This window comes from Melanostigma gelatinosum (genome assembly GCF_949748355.1).
Source record: "Melanostigma gelatinosum genome assembly, chromosome: 6".
NCBI lineage: Eukaryota > Metazoa > Chordata > Actinopteri > Perciformes > Zoarcidae > Melanostigma > Melanostigma gelatinosum.
In genome coordinates, this window is record NC_136639.1 from 16,748,014 (window position 1) to 16,764,304 (window position 16,291).

General features: G+C 42.8%; 1 protein-coding gene across 3 annotated transcripts in view; it reads left to right on the plus strand.

The window, feature by feature from the left end:
* osbp2b (oxysterol binding protein 2b) overlaps positions 1-15,615 on the plus strand; it is a 37,884-nt gene extending 22,269 nt beyond the window's left edge. For all 3 annotated transcript variants that reach the window (XM_079270271.1, XM_079270272.1, XM_079270273.1), the window contains exons 4-14: positions 4,707-4,905; positions 6,268-6,391; positions 6,729-6,795; positions 7,337-7,489; positions 7,576-7,821; positions 7,989-8,109; positions 9,017-9,120; positions 10,316-10,411; positions 10,730-10,914; positions 11,032-11,252; positions 12,788-15,615. In XM_079270271.1, the coding sequence (XP_079126397.1) occupies positions 4,707-4,905; positions 6,268-6,391; positions 6,729-6,795; positions 7,337-7,489; positions 7,576-7,821; positions 7,989-8,109; positions 9,017-9,120; positions 10,316-10,411; positions 10,730-10,914; positions 11,032-11,252; positions 12,788-12,930 (1,659 nt within the window). In that variant the 3' untranslated portion in view covers positions 12,931-15,615. The remainder of the gene's footprint in view (positions 1-4,706; positions 4,906-6,267; positions 6,392-6,728; positions 6,796-7,336; positions 7,490-7,575; positions 7,822-7,988; positions 8,110-9,016; positions 9,121-10,315; positions 10,412-10,729; positions 10,915-11,031; positions 11,253-12,787) is intronic.
* The last annotated feature ends 676 nt before the right edge of the window (positions 15,616-16,291 follow it).

Consider the following 16,291-nt stretch of genomic DNA (forward strand, 5'->3'; position numbering starts at 1 on the left):
TCGCCCGTTTGTGTGTGCGGGCTTTTACACGCCTACACACTACTGTTGGTATGGTTTAATCACATGAAACGTGACTCAAGTTCATTGCAGTCTTTGCTACGTCACTCATTCTGGACTTTTTAGTTTGATTTCTGCATACCTGTGTTGGGAACGTAAAGGAGCGTGTTTGGGTTATCAGCATTTAAGAAACTGAATTCTTGACATCAATAGAATTATTAATGTATGTAACAATTATTAATGATTATTAATAACAACGGGGCACCCCCCTGCGAACAGGGACCAATAACCAAACGATAAAACTAAGTCTCATAATTAGTGGTCACTCATAATGTCAATAGTCGGGTGCGACTACACATTCAGTGACAGTGAAGGGTTAAGTTCGTACACAGGGCTACTACATACAGTTTCATTACACATATAATACATACATACATACACAAGTAATCACAGACAACTGCTCCTTAAAGTATAACAGTTTATTAAATCAAAATAATAAATGATCAAATCAATTAATATTGCAACCAACAAACGTTATCATACACTTTTATATGCCTAATACCTAAAGAATGAATAAAATGGATGAGGGTGTATATCTGTGTGTATGTGTGTGTGTGTGTGTGTGTGTGTGTGTGTGTGTGTGTAAAGAAAGGGGAGTCTTAAAGCTACGGCTAAAGACTACAAAGATGGCGGCGTCGAGTGACGCGGGCCAAAAGGGGAGGGGCCTTAAGATACTACAGCTAAACTACCACCAGATGGCGGAGTCGAGTGACTCGGACAAAATGGCGGTGAGACTGCTGTATGTAATCACGTGTGCCGATGCACACGTGTTGTGAGGCGATCGTTTGAACGGGGTTTCCCCAGGGGCAGAGATAGGAGCTGTGTGTGCGTGTTACGTGAGAGGAGGAAGAAAGGGAAAAAGGAGCGAGAACTCGACGTGCATCACACTTCGGCGTGCGATGTTGTAGGGAGCCTGAGGTTGCTGGTTCTATCACGCATAAGTATACCTCTGTCGTCTTTGAACTGCCGGTAACTTATGCCGTGATAAGCCACGCACCTCAGCTCACTCACAGAGTCGAGTTAATGAAGAGAGAACTCCCACACGGAGTGGAATACAATGAATGAAAATAATCCCCAAATAAACAGTCATAGCAGTTAATACACAAATACAGCGGAGCTTCTCTGGTCCGCGACGAGTTGCGCAATACCTCGATATCGCGCGACAGTAACTTAAACACACAAAAACACGGGAATATCAACATATAAATTAATGACCTGAATTAAACTTACGTTAATTTAAACTAAGCTATGCCCAGATACCATGAACCTTACTTGTCGATGCTTCGTTGCAACGGAAAAGTGTTCGTGGGGAAGTTGTCCTTTTTCCTCGTCAGGAAGGGGTGGGGCTGCTTGGAGCGCGGCCTTGCAGCGGGCGCTGTGTCTCGCACGGCTTTTGCTGGTGCAGCTTCGGTCCGTTGACGTGGCTCTGGAGCAAACGCAGGTCCGATCTGTACTCGCTGCAGGGAGGACAGTTAACTTCGGATGAGACGGCGTGTCTGCGCGTCTTACCGGGAATCATCGGCGAAGGATTGAGGCTTAGTCGTCTTTCCTCCTGCCGGTATGTGTGCACAAAAAGAAAAAGGAGCGGAGACGGGTCTCGTTGGAGGGATCCGTCTCAGCGGGGTAAGGGAGCCTTACTCAAAGTGGAGCACTGTCTGTTTCGTCCAGCGAAATGGCTCGTGACCTGTCAGGGTTTGAGGAGGGGAGAAGGCCGTTGCTTCCTCGTGGCCTGCGTGGCCAGCGTCGCGCTGACGGGGAAAGCTGGATCTTCTGTGGCCTGGACGGGGGTCCGAGCGAAGAGAGCGTTGTGTGCTCCCTGTTCGACGGAGGTCGAAGGGAAAAAGCAAGGAGGTGTGAGTTACAGACAGTTTTGTAGAACAGTGGTTGAACCACAGGGGTCCTGGGGTCTCTTGGCCTTCGGCCAATGAGATTGCAGCGGTGCATTCAGGTGACTTCAGGAACCATAGTTTTTTGGGGGGGGGAAATTCACACCCTAGTGTGAAATTCCTTCAGAGGAGGTTTGCTCTCATCAAACTACAAATCAGGATGAAACCTTTGCTTGAAAAAGGGAAGGCCTGATTCTCTTTGTTCACAGCACATGTTGAAACCATATGGTCAGACCCCAACACCGGTTTCCTTTTTTGTCAGCCTTTATCAACCCTGTTTCCCAACGGAAGTCACATGCAGTCTGCGTTTGTACTTGAGACTCAGCATAAAAAAAGTGGAACTCTCATACTTTTTAAGTGGGTGTTGAGTTTCATATCAATGTCTGAGGAAGTGAACCACAATGTCACATGCACTTCTAACATTTAAACTGAGTCTCAGACATCGCTGTTTAGACACTTCATGCAAGACTGCTGGAGGTAAGAGTTTGATCGGATGTTTTTACACATATTCTGTGATTTACATGCATTGTTTTGAGCAAACAAGATATTATTCTATTCTAAAGCATCTAAAGCCACTGAAATGTAACATTTGTAAAGGGTAAGGATATTTTAGTACTATCAACATATATTACAGTTGTACCATTACCATACATATGATTTTAAAATATTATGTTATAACCATTGAAATCCCTTGATCTTTAAACATTAGTTACCTTTTTTAAACATCAACAAGATGAGCATAAATCATTTGGTCAGCCTGAACTCTTCTAAACTTGTCAACAATGGTTTTGTATTTTTTACTTTTGGAGAGAAGTAATAACACATTACCTTTTCATACAGTATTGTTGGAGAACACATTTAATTTTAGTTTGTTATGAAGTTAAATACATTTTTACTAATTATATGACCGTGTGTCTTTATCAAACATACCACTAACTCTGGACCAGAAAATCCAGAAGTAATACCCAAATTGTAATTTTAGCTATCAGTTTGTATTGCTTGTGTTCCTGGTGTCGCCTCTCTCTATTGTTCTGTTGTCAATGAAATGTCAGTGATAATGTTTTTCAAGACAACAAGTAAACTCAATGTGGTATACCAAATACTTATCTAAGTGGTTCAAGCTAACTTGCTGCAAATACTGAAAGGACCATATTTAATTATGGGCTCTTCTGCTCATGTGGAAGCAATGGCAGCAATGGCTATAGCCTCCCCAAAATGCTCCAAAAATGCTTGACCCACATTGGACAGCCGCTCTTCCAAAAGACACAAATATCGTCTTCTTCAAAAAAACCACATTGTATATGATCGTATGCCTTTTGATCATCGGAAAGCTAACAAACAAGGTTATCTACAATCTCAATACTTTTGGTCCAACAAAATAAATATGCTTAATATATGTCCTTAAAATGACATAATAAGGAAGCACAAGTCAGCAAACATGTGTAATGCAGTCATGTGAAGGTGAAGAGATCTTTCCTTTTTCCTTTGAAGCCACTGGTCAAGGGCTGGCGATGCATTGCGTATCTCATTTGGACAGTTTGTTCCACCTCGTGCTGTGTATGGCTCTACTGATGTGTGCACATTGCCCAAATGAGCAGGACTTCATCACTAAAGTCTTGGTGGTTGGAGATTTTCCAGGGAATTAGTTTTGTCATCCAGGATGAAACGCATCTCATCATTTTTCTCTGTTATGTGAGGTACAGTTGGGGGAAAGTCTCAGCATTTTTCATATGCTGCAATTTCAGAATGCCTGACACGGCTTCATCTCTGTCAAAGGCATGCCGTACGGTCTTTGAAAGACAGGTAGGAGAACCATCTTCTCAGCTGGTTGTGCAGCACAGAACAACAACTGCAAAGCTTTCCACAACGACTTTGATGAGAAAGCAGGCTGGTACTTCTTTGTAACTGCTCATTGCAACGGATCATGTGATGTGACAATAAGATATCTGGCACCTAGAGCTAGTCTGTCATTTTAGGACCTTGTTTGTTAGCTTTCCGATCAAAAAAACATACGGATAGATTTATATTTGAAAGAGATATCTGTGTTTTTAAGAGCATTAGTTGTCCAAAGTGCATCAACTTTGAGGGTCACTGTCTCCTGAATAGTTCTGTTAAATCAAACCGAAAGGGACGAGGTCAGAAAGTAATTGTTTCCTGACAGAATGCTGGAGGTGTTCATTGACCTTTGAGCACACTAAGAGACACGGCTGTCAGACAAATGCTGACACGTTAGATATGTTTGATCAGCAGTAAAAGCTCGGCAGTCACAATGATGCTCCCATGGACTCAATATAGTCTGCTACGCAATCAGAGGTTTAACCTCAAGCTCATGATGCTCTGAGGCACATTTACACAGCAGGGAGGCCCATAGACGGCTAATTAACACATCGATGATTGCTCGAAACAATAGTGATAAATAACCTTGATTACAATAATTGGCCCGAATGTCTTAACACCTTTTCATCCCAATGTTCTCTCTCTCATATCGCTGTAAACTGTCAGGAAAACTTTTCTCAGTATAGTATTATCAGTTGACTTAAATAAAGGTGAAAACATTCCTAGGTTTTATGATTTTAATGGCTTCATGAAACTCTGCATTAAATGCAAACATCTGAGCTGTTTGTCATTGCAAGTCGAAACTTGCACCTCAATAAAAAATCTGAACAGATTTTATTTCAGGAAGGTAATCCATTTTTTTTCAGACTATTTTATAGGAATTCAACTTTTGTGTGTTCATCTTCTTGTGTGCATGTGCTCCCCCAGGCGTGTCGAGACTTTCTGGACCTAGCAGAGACTCACAGCAGGAGATGGCAGCGGGCTCTGCAGTATGAGCGAGAGCAGCGCACCCACCTAGAGGAGACCATTGAGCAGCTAGCCAAGCAGCATAACAGCCTGGAGCGAGCGTGGAGAGAAGCACCCACGCTCGTTTCCACCACACCCAGCGTCCCTACCACCAACAAGGGTGAGACATCTTTGCATTACTTACTCCTGTGGGCCTCAGCACGGGCCGCACTATACTAAGAGTCATGTGTGACCTCAGGCTCAATATTATAGACATTCTTCATGCTGCTTAATATTTCTCAAGTTGTGTCAGAAGGTTTGGATTATCACTAATTCAGAGATGGTAATTACCTTCACCAAGGACTGCAGGTCTGTCCATCCATTTGTTTATTTTCTTGTTTGTCTACCTATAACCAGCTTCTTGAAAACATTCGCTGGCATGACACTTGTTGTGCTCGTCCATCCTCCAGGAGGAAGAAACCTTGTCGCCCCGTGACCGTACCTTTTGTGTAAGGCTGCCCTCCAGTAAAATGACAGCAGTTTGTGATGTAACTTTCCTACAGTATAGCAGAGCGTTAAGTTACACGGAGGAAGACACGGTTGATGGAAGTAAACAAGTGTTAGTTTTTAAAACTAGAGAATGTGTTGACCCAGGGCTTAGGGCTTAAGACCATGAGCCCTAACATCCCCAATATGTGTCCAGCTGGTGCCATTATTTCCCGTCATCTCTCTCTGCTGTCTGTAATAACGACCCCCCAACAGTCAACTTTGGGTTTCTTTAACCATGAAGGCAATCTTTTCAAAATGGTAAACAAGTTGTTTAAGTTGCCTCAACTTGATTATACCTAAACCATGTAGGTAGAACATCAGAAGGGGCTCATGTTGGTCATTTGGAAAGCATTAAAAACAACCGTTGTTGTTGTTTTAAGTGCGTTGACGTTGGTGTTTAGCTGCTATCACGTAAAACCGTTGCTACACTTAAGTATTCTGCCATTTACACAGCATAATGTTGGCTTACCAGAGACATGAGTCATCTCTCTTTTAAAAGGTTGGAGTGGTAAAAGAACATTGCATATCCATTTTCTGTGTTTCTGATAAGGATGTGGTTAAATCTTTATTAAATAAATTGATCGTATGCATCTTACTAAGTAGTATTAAACAGAAGCTGGTTTTGAAAGCATATGATGAAAAACAACTATTTTCTAATCATGCAGTACATTTAGTTCATATTGGTGGTTGTTCAATGACTGAAAGTCAAAGTTTACTCATTGTTTTTATAGAATTACTTTTAGAAAGTACTGGATTGACTGTCGGATACTGAATATTAGAAGCTAACCCGGAGGAGCTTGCATTTCAGGCTAGTTAAGCAGCAGGAGCATTGCCAATTTTACTCAGTTAATTATTCCTTGATCAATCGCCATGGGTATGTGATTATACGCTGCTCTCTCCTGAACTCTGTAGAATACAAACTCACCACCGTGTGATGGCTCTGCTAGTGTTGGAGGCTGTTAGCATTTACTCACAAATGTATCTGTCCTGACAGGGGGGAGTGGGAGGCTGCGCAAAGAAGAGGCGAGTGATGAAGATGAGGATACTGAGTACTTTGATGCCATGGAGGATTCCCCTGCATTTATCACAGTGACTGCCACTGAGAACACACCGCACAGGTCAGTCACTCACAGGAATCCATGTTTTTTGAATTAGCCAAACAGCTGGCAACTCCACCTGTCTTTGCAGAGTTGGCACTTTCTATTTTTAAACATCTCAAGTAACTCAAGTGTTCTTCTCCTCATCATTGTTATGGCTCATCTCTTGCAACATACTCCAGTATGGCAATGGACTCCAGTAGCACCGTTAAGAGTGATGGAAACAGTTACTCAGCAATGTAATACCCAGCAATCTGTTTGCTCCTCGTGTGTGTGTGTGGAAAATGGAGCGAGAGGGACATTGAGAGAGTTTATGTCTCCAGTACTCATTGTAGAAAATATCTTCCTTCTCTTCCAGGCGTTCTCAGAGTAATTTGAGTGGAGCAAGCGGAGGTCAGCCCAATGACTGGAACCAGGACGACCATGTAAGTGTCTGTCCTCCTAACTAGTCTGACGAATAGGACTGACATTTGTGGACACTTCTTAGAATAGATTCATTTGTGCTGCTGGAAAGCTCACAGCTCATTGATTTATTTATATAACTGTCTTCACTTGTCGTTCTCACAGTCCCCATTTCCTATCCTACAGTCATCCCAATGCTCACACACACAATCACACACAGCCTTTATCCGTGTGTCCTGCGGTGTCATCGTCACCCCTGTGGTGCCAAAGATACACAGCTGCTTCATTCCGCTAAATGTTAGTTACCAGTCAAACATCTGCACTTCTTTCCCCTAAACTCTCGATGCTTCTTCCTCTCTCTAACACACATCTGCGTCCTCTGGTCCCTCTCGTCCTGTCTCTCACTCGCTCTGTCATTCTGTCTCCTCCGTTTGGTGATGCGCTGCCAAGTTGAGCATGAAGCTGAAAGTATTCCTCAAACTTGTATATGCCGAATATGCTTTTCACACAAAGTTAAAAGACCACCATCTCATCCTCCACCCCTTCCCTTCCACCTAATACCAGATGTCTCCAAGCTGTAACAATGTGTCAGGGAAGGAGCTGCAGCCTCGCAGACAGAGGCGCACACATGTCCCAGACAAGCCCAACTACTCCCTCAATTTGTGGAGCATCATGAAGAACTGCATCGGCAAGGAGCTCTCCAAAATTCCCATGCCTGTAAGTGTATTAGGCATGGCCCTCCTTCTCGCTGGCTGGTTAACACAAAGCTGTGTGTCTCACGTCTTCTTCATCCGGCCATTCAGGTGAACTTCAACGAGCCTTTGTCGATGCTGCAGCGTCTCACCGAGGACCTGGAGTATCATGAGCTTCTGGACAAGGCGGCGCGCTGCGACTCCTCCATGGAGCAGATGTGCCTGGTCGCCGCCTTCTCCGTCTCGTCCTACTCCACCACGATCCACCGGACAGCTAAGCCCTTCAACCCCCTCCTGGGTGAGACCTACGAGCTCGATCGAAGGGAGGAGTTCGGCTACCGCTCGCTGTGTGAGCAGGTAACAGCATGGCCACAGGGAGTTTCTGCTTACACACACACACACACACACACACACACACACTGACGTGCGTGCACACAGTGTGAGTATGCAGCGCCAGCCTGTGTTCTCCAAACAAGTCGTTTGCTGCTAATGTGCTTTACCGTTAGGTCTTTATTTCTTCTAAGGTGAGCCATCACCCCCCTGCAGCTGCACATCATGTGATTTCCCAACGAGGCTGGACCCTGTGGCAGGAAATCACCATCGCCAGCAAGTTCCGTGGCAAATACCTCTCCATAATGCCTCTGGGTAAGACATTTCATATTCAGCGGCGAAGCAAACAAACTGTGTTCCATCATGCAAATGTACCAGCCACACCAGACAGAGTTTACTTAAGAAGGACTCCCACTTGAGAGCAGTGCATGACTGTGCTGCCTCCCACACAATGAAGAGGAAAAGCCTGTGAGAATGAATCGAGAGGGTTTTATGACCGTTTTGACACATGCATAAAAAATGGATATAAAGGGAGCTCTCTATTCTACTGGGATGGCAGAGAGCAGGGTTCTGGTGGCTCAGATAAATAGCAGATTTGATAGATGCAGGTTCAGCCAAGGGATGCAGTGGGATTTATCTCACTTTTCTCCTTTGCTGTTGTATGCCTGCTGTAAAGGTCCATGTAACAGAAAAAATATCTAAAGTGGAAAGCGTTTATCGTCAAATTGATATTGTTAATCTTCCAGGGTTAGGTCACACTGGAAATAGATGTTGAAATTGAATGCCTGTGCACAGGGGCATACATGTGTTTCCCACACTTTTTTTTCTGGGGACCCACTGTTTAAAAATGGCAAACCATCGCAACCCAACTCATAATAGGCCTTATCTGTATATAAGGATGTACCACATAACCACATCATTACAAACACTCAGGCTCTGTCTTGTGGCTCAAAGGTGAACTGCAGATTTAAATGTTAAATAAAAGACTATGGAAGAAATTATGCAAATGTATTGGGTGACCCTAACGAAATCTCCTGCGACCCACCTGTGGGTCCGGACCAAGTCTTTGGGAATGACTTTGTTAGATGACGTGTTTTTCAGCTGCTGCAGGTAGAATTCACCATGTTCACAAAATAATCCCAAAAGCTGATTGCGGATTGGTAACAAAGCAGCTGTGATATTTCTTTTCTCTTAACAGCATTTTGTCCCTGTCCCTCCCCAGGTGCCATTCACTTGCAGTTCCACTCCAGTGGGAACCAATATGTGTGGAGAAAGGTCACCTCCACAGTGCACAACATCATTGTGGGCAAGCTGTGGATTGACCAGGTCTGTGTCTCTGATTGGTAACCATTCATCCACAGCTCCAAACTACAACCCTGCTTTATTGCCTCTGACAGCTGCATGTCTCTCAGTTGTGTCTCCTTGTTTAGAAGTATAATTATTTTCTTTTTCCTGTTTCCACTCAGTCTGTGTGTCGTATCAATTTGTCTGTTTGTGTGTGTGTGTGTTCGCGAGTGCCCGTGTTTGCGCTTGTTTTTGTGCATAACCCTGGAAGAACAATATGGCAATTCACCATCTCTGATTTATTACTTTGGTGTGTGCAATGAGGAGATATAGTGGCTAGAGACTATGAAAATCAGCAGCAGTGTTCATGCTGATGTAATCAAAGGTACCCTGTGGAGTTTTGTGTACGTTCAGCTGGTACATTATAACTTGCTAGAGACAATATACACACAACATTTTTCCCAGAAAGCTGTGATGGTTATCTTGGCTCTCGGCATGTAAGTTTGAGTTACTAGTCGAGCTACAGCAACACCACTTCTGTGTTGATAGATTCTCTCCAACTTCAGCTTATCTACCAAGAAAAAGTCTCATCGATTATTACACATTTTTACTTTGTATTGTTTTGCCTTCTGCATTAAATACTTTTGCCGTCTTTCACCGCCTCCATGCATCGCTCTGCTGCCCTCTGGTGCAGAACGGGGTCAGCCTAACAACTCCATGTCAAACTATGGAAACTATGCTGCTACTGCCTCCTCTGCTGCCAGACAGTGCTGTCAGGAGCACAGCAAGTGATCTGTACCGCATCAGCATATCATCACTGTACTAAGCTTACAGTGTGACAACAATCCATGAGATTTTCATTTGATGGCTGTTCGATGCAGCAAAAGATCAGAATGCGTGTTACAGGTTAGGTATGAAGCTTGAAAGGTGTGGCCCTCAGCAGTCGACAGAAATGTAATGAAATGCACTTTTGGCTTGTGGTGTTTTATGTAAAGCGCTTCAAATAACCTTGTTGCTGAAATGTGCTTCACAGATAAACTGGCCCTACAACACCAACAGTTGTCAAAAACTCCACGTGGTACCTTTCAGGAACCTGAATACTTACTATAACAATAAATAGGGTTAGGATCAGTCAGGATGCTTTTCTTTCTCTGCTGTAAAAACTGTTAATAGTGTTGATATGCTGTCATTCTCTCTGTGTGTTTGTCTCTCTCACTCTGTGTCTGTATTTGTGCAGTCGGGGGACATTGAGATTGTGAATCACAGGACCAAGGAGACCTGTCAACTCAAGTTTTCTCCCTACAGTTATTTTTCCAGGGACGTTCCACGGAAGGTAAATGCTTCCTTTCCACGCTTATGTACACGACCATGGCACAGCGTCATACATTGCAGGGTTCATTTAGTCCGATACTGCATCCTGCTGGAGACTACCAACAGATATATCGTGTAAAAGTGAAAAAGCTCTCGGTTGGAGCGCACATTGCAGTGAGGTAACCGGAGGTGCACTAATTATCTAACAATGGGGCACAATGCTGCTCTCCTTGGTAGCGACTGATGTTACTGGTGTCCTACCTTGGTGTTTGTGTATTTAAGTGTCAGAAAGAAAGCTTGCTTTTGTTTCAGTTTTCTTATTTCCTTTTGCTCTTTCCAGGTGACCGGTGTGGTGGCCGACAGTGGGGGTCAGGCTCACTACGTCCTCTCTGGTACGTGGGATGATAAAATTGAGAGTGCCAAGATCATTCAGAGCAGCCGAGGGGGCAGCGGGTCAGAGGGCAAGCAGAAGACGGTCTATCAGACGTTGTCTCCCAAGCCGCTGTGGAAGAAATACCCTCTCCCGTAAGTTTAGGCAGAGCATTGCAATGTATGAGTAGTTGCATAACCGCTGCAATGTTCAGTCAATATCATTGATCGTGACGCAGCCTAACTTCTGGCAATTTCCTCTTGCTCTCTCAGGGAGAACGCTGAGAACATGTACTACTTCTCAGCGCTGGCACTGACCCTAAACGAGCAGGAGGACGGAGTGGGAGTGACCGACAGCCGTCTGAGACCAGACCAGAAGCTGATGGAGGAAGGGAGATGGGATGAGGCAAACTCAGAAAAGCAGAGGCTAGAGGAGAAACAAAGAGCCGTGAGGAGGAGGAGGGAAGCGGAGGCCACAGATGCTCTGGATGAAGGTATGCAAATGAGAACAGGAAGTGTGGCATGTGTGAGTAAATGACAGAGACAGGCAGTGATGATGAAGAAAGGATGAAGGGTAAGTATTGTACTTTGCAGTGATTTTCTGATGCATACAGTTGTTTTAATCGGTTCATTTTCAGTATCTGGGCCAAGTTTGGATGAATTCTGCAACTATGGTGGCGTGTTTTATCCCCAAATGCAAGAACAAAATGTTTTTGATTTGTTCGACTTTGAATCACACCTCTAGCTAGCTTCTTGTCTGTAGCAAAGGCAACTGATGCTCATGGTTAGTAGTATCAAGATCTGCCCACTCATGTGAAAGGAAGTTGAAAGAATGAAAACTGATCAGTTGCAGTAATAGAAAATCTATAATACTTTAAATTTAGCAGACTCCCATGTTTCTGTGTTGAAGAACATTGACAATATCATTTACAAAAACAACTTTAAAATGTGAATTATTACTGGGGAAGATAAGTCGTACTTATCCCAGTAAGAACAAGACTCAGCAGGGCTAAACACAAAAGGTTAGGGCTAATAGAGGTCAGTCTGAACTTTACAGAGAACCTAGCAGAGACGTTTCATCCCGTGGCATTCCTGTGTGTAGGTGTGTGTGTGTGTGTTGTGCATAGGTTAGATTGCATTTGATGTACCCATGACTTGTCTTTCTTTTCCTCCCTCTATTGGTGGTCAGAGTGTGATTATGACTCTGGTGAGTGGAGGATGCCCTGTGCCCCTCTGTTGTGCATCACTCCCACACACGCACACGCACACACACACACGTACACACACGTACATACACACACACACACACACACGCGCACACACACTCCCACACACACACACACACACACACAAACACACACGCGTACACACACGTACACACACACAAACACATACACAAACACATACACACTCCCCCACACACACACACACACACACACACACACGCGTACACACACGTACACATACACACACACACACACGCACACGGACACACACACCATCCTCTGTGTGTCCTCTGTATGGTCTGCCTCTGTGTGGAACTGCATGATACCCCTCTCAAGTCAACTTCTCCGGAAAAATGACTTTTTCCTGCATACATGTGGCATTTTCATTTAGAAAGATAATATGTCACATGACATAACAGATACAACTCTAAAATCTACAAGTACCGTACTCTTAATGTGCTATGGTGAAGCCACATTAGCAAGTGATTTATTTATGCTGCAATGTCTCCATCTGTTGACTGGGCTTCTGTATTAGCAAACAGATGGATTATTCAGTTTAGGGAGAACGAGTTCAACTAGTTCACTATGGTTGATCCTTTTGTATCTTACTGACACCTTTGAATTCACCGCTTGGTTCACCTTTGGAGCTATCCCATAATGCAGGGCACAGCGATTGATTGCTTCCTCTGCATATATGTGCAGGCAAATTGATCGCTAAGTGAATTGCCTGCAAGTGTGGCTTCTCCACTAGAGTGCAATTATAAATGACAGGAATTGAGTAACGCCTGTGCTTCTTCCCGCAGGGAAAGAATATGAAGGCTACCAGCCATTGTGGTTCCACCAGAGGAGGGACTCAGTCACTGGAGAAACAAACTTTGTGTACAAGGGAGGTTACTGGGAGGCAAAGGAGAGGCAGGACTGGAGCATGTGTCCTAACATCTTCTAACCCAGGAACGCACCCCGGATCACACCTAACCTCATCGGACAGGGAACTGCTCTGCCTCTGGTCCTTCGGCAATGGGCCGTAGTACCATGTGGACCTGTAGTGAGCGTGAGAATGTGTATGTTTCACACACTCTCGGATTACCTCCAAATGTCTTTGACACTATACTGAAACAGCAGTGAGATAATGTGTGGATGTGAGTCGGTGTTGAAGTTGTGGCACAACACAACAAAAGGCACCTGAACACTCCTGAGATCAGGTGCTCCATAAATCTTACTCACGATGCACTTTTCTGTGTTCACCCGATTTAAGAGTTTTTAGCGATTGGACAGAAACCCACATCAAAGCATCTCTCGATTATAGACAACTAACAGGGACAAAATCATAAACAGGCACATAGAAGCAGAATACTGTTGAATACACTATTTCAGGGGTTACTTTGAAAAGTGTCCTCATACTTTGTTTTATTCAGCACAATTGAGATTATGCCAGACTTGCTTCACAAATCTTAAATTTGGTCCCTGGTTTTCTTTACGGGAGTGATTTCAAGTGCTCATTATTAAGAAAGAAGCTAAAGCCTGAAAACGCTGTCTGGAAATGTATGCCTGTTAGATTTAGTTGTTAGTAATGTAGACACAAAGTGTTAATACATGTATTAGATAAATAAGACATTCTGAAAACAACATTTCTATAGATAACTACAGACAAAATAGGTAACATAACTGACCTTTTTTTTTACTCTTCGTACGGTTACGACGTGTTATTTTGTGCTGCTTATTTTCGTTTGTGGCAAGTCAGTTTTATTACTTTATTTATTGTGATCCTATTTTATAATTCCTTTTTATAAATAAAAACGTTTTAAGACAAACAGGTCAGAGCCAGGTATTGATCTCAATGAGCTGACAGAAAAAAGTGGTGATAAAACTGTCACTGAGAAAAATGACATGAATACCCACAATAAATACACATTTTGGAAAAAGGACATAATGCTGGAAAGAAAGAAATAAAACCGGCCCGTAATAAACTCTGATGAAAATAAGCATGAGAAGAAACATAGCGAACTGTGTTTTTAAAATGTATTGGATTACTTCACGTTTTTATGGTTAAGTTATATATTTTATCTGTATTTATCAAGATGATTGCAAAATGTCTTATTTCGATTATTTGTAACATGTTTGGTCTCCATAACCAAGAGCTACTATTTGATTGGGCAAACTGTCTTATGCAGCAGAGGCTGTTCTCTTTGGTGTGGATGTTGGAGTTTCCCTCCAGAAATGACAGTCTGTGAAGTAGTACATTAGACTAGAGTCCATATAGAGATAATATGGCTGATTATTCATTTCATATGTTGAATAGGAATTTATTCTGTGCTTAAATTCATCCCAGTCACCTAAATATACTTCAGACATCCTCCACTTGTGATTCTGATGAGTAACATTTTGCAGTAGGCCTAGTGAGTCCTTTAGCTGAAACACATTAGTGCAACAGTAACACATTGAATATCCATGATATCAGTCTAATCTCCATTAAATAACTGAACTAGCACTTTTCACTGTGGTAGATCATACATCAGTACATATCTCTGTGTTGATGTTGAGACTCTGTGACACTCTGTATATGTACTTTACCTTGTCCTCTGGTGCTCTCCAATAGCAACACATAGCGTATCCTTGGTGAGACATCATTCTCAGTGATCATACAAAGAATTACAGTAAGTCTGCACCAAAGACATTCAGTGATTACCACCCAGCAAATACAGGAACATGTTTCTATAGTGTGCAGTGCACTAGCGGCACAAAATCCATCAGTCACTATAGTGTGAAGCGCAGACGTTTCCAGGAGGACTGCTGTGTGTGTGAGGCTGGAGCGGCTTTCTCTGAGGAGTCCAGAGTGGCTTCAGCTGACGTGAGGTCAGAGGTTATAGAAGCAGACAGGGCTGGTTCCTGCAGCACACCTCTGCAAAATTGTGGACATGCTGATCTGTGATCAGCTCACAAAGCCACCCCCTCGGTCTTTTGCCTTTAATTGACTGAACAAGGGATAGAGTCCCCTGACCTGTGCACTACATGACGAGAGTTTTGAAAACCAGTTCGTATTTTTTTGTAATTATTATTATTAGGAATGTAGAATTCAAGGCCGGAGGTATTGTATCTGCCCGTCTAGTCTATTTGTGTGAATATTTTGTGATAAAAGAACGATATTGTAAGATGAAGAATAATTGTACTAATCTGAGTATTAAGTTATGCAGACGGTACAGTCCACATCTGAAAACAAATTGAGCTGAATGAGCCTGAAGGATTTGCTGTAATTTTAACTTTTAATCCAGATTGATGCTGAGAGGATGGATATTAACTCTTCGGCAACCTTAATTTGGCTGCAGATTTCTTGTTTTATATTTCCAAAAACTGTGTTAAAACACTGACAATATTTTTTATACAGTCCTGATATGAGAACATTAGTAACCGTGGTTCAGTGATGCTTTCAACGAACAACAGATCTGGCAGTTCCTCTGACGTGCAGGCCATCAAAATGTATGAAATGCACCGGAAAATAAATAACTTCACATGGAATGAAGGAGATGTTCAGTTTGATGATAATATCTGTTAAGATTCGTTATCTGTGAATTCATGACTTGATAATGAAATGAATGTTGATTGATGCTTCTATCCATAAAATGCTTTTGTTTGTCATGAGCAGTTTAACTACTCACTAAATCTCATGCCCAGAACGACATGTTTAAAGAAGATCTCGACAGTTTTGAAAAAACACTTGTTCACTTTATTTTTGTTTGAAAAAGTTGGATGACGAGATCGATACCATTCTCTCTAGAGTCCAGATTGGTACATTTTTCTGGAGAAAAACAAAATACGCTCATTTCCAAAATGTACAACTGTTCCTTTTACTTCACTAATGACTGCTTTGGTTCTCCTCTTATCCACTTTCACACAGACTGCAACATCGTCTAACGTGTACAGAGATGCAAGCTTTTGGTAGAGGTTGTGTACTTAAAATCATATCAAGGGTGTCACATACATGGATGGACACTTTTGCATCAAGATGTTTAATTTTTTGCTATCTTGAAAAATTGTACAGTTAAATCTGTATCATCGCTGAATGGCGGAGGAGAAATTGTACAAATAGAAAGTTAGGGTGTGATTTATTTTCTCAGCGATCAATTTGAAGTTACTAGAGAGTTACTTAAATATATTGTGTGAGGTGATTTTATATTTGAGAAAACATGTTGTATTTTGAATAACAGATGGCTCACCATGAGTTTTAATCAGTACGTTTCCAGATAACATGACCTCAGTACTTGACGGTGACTTTTGAGTAGTCCTGTGCTGGCCGCGAGCTGTTTGACCGT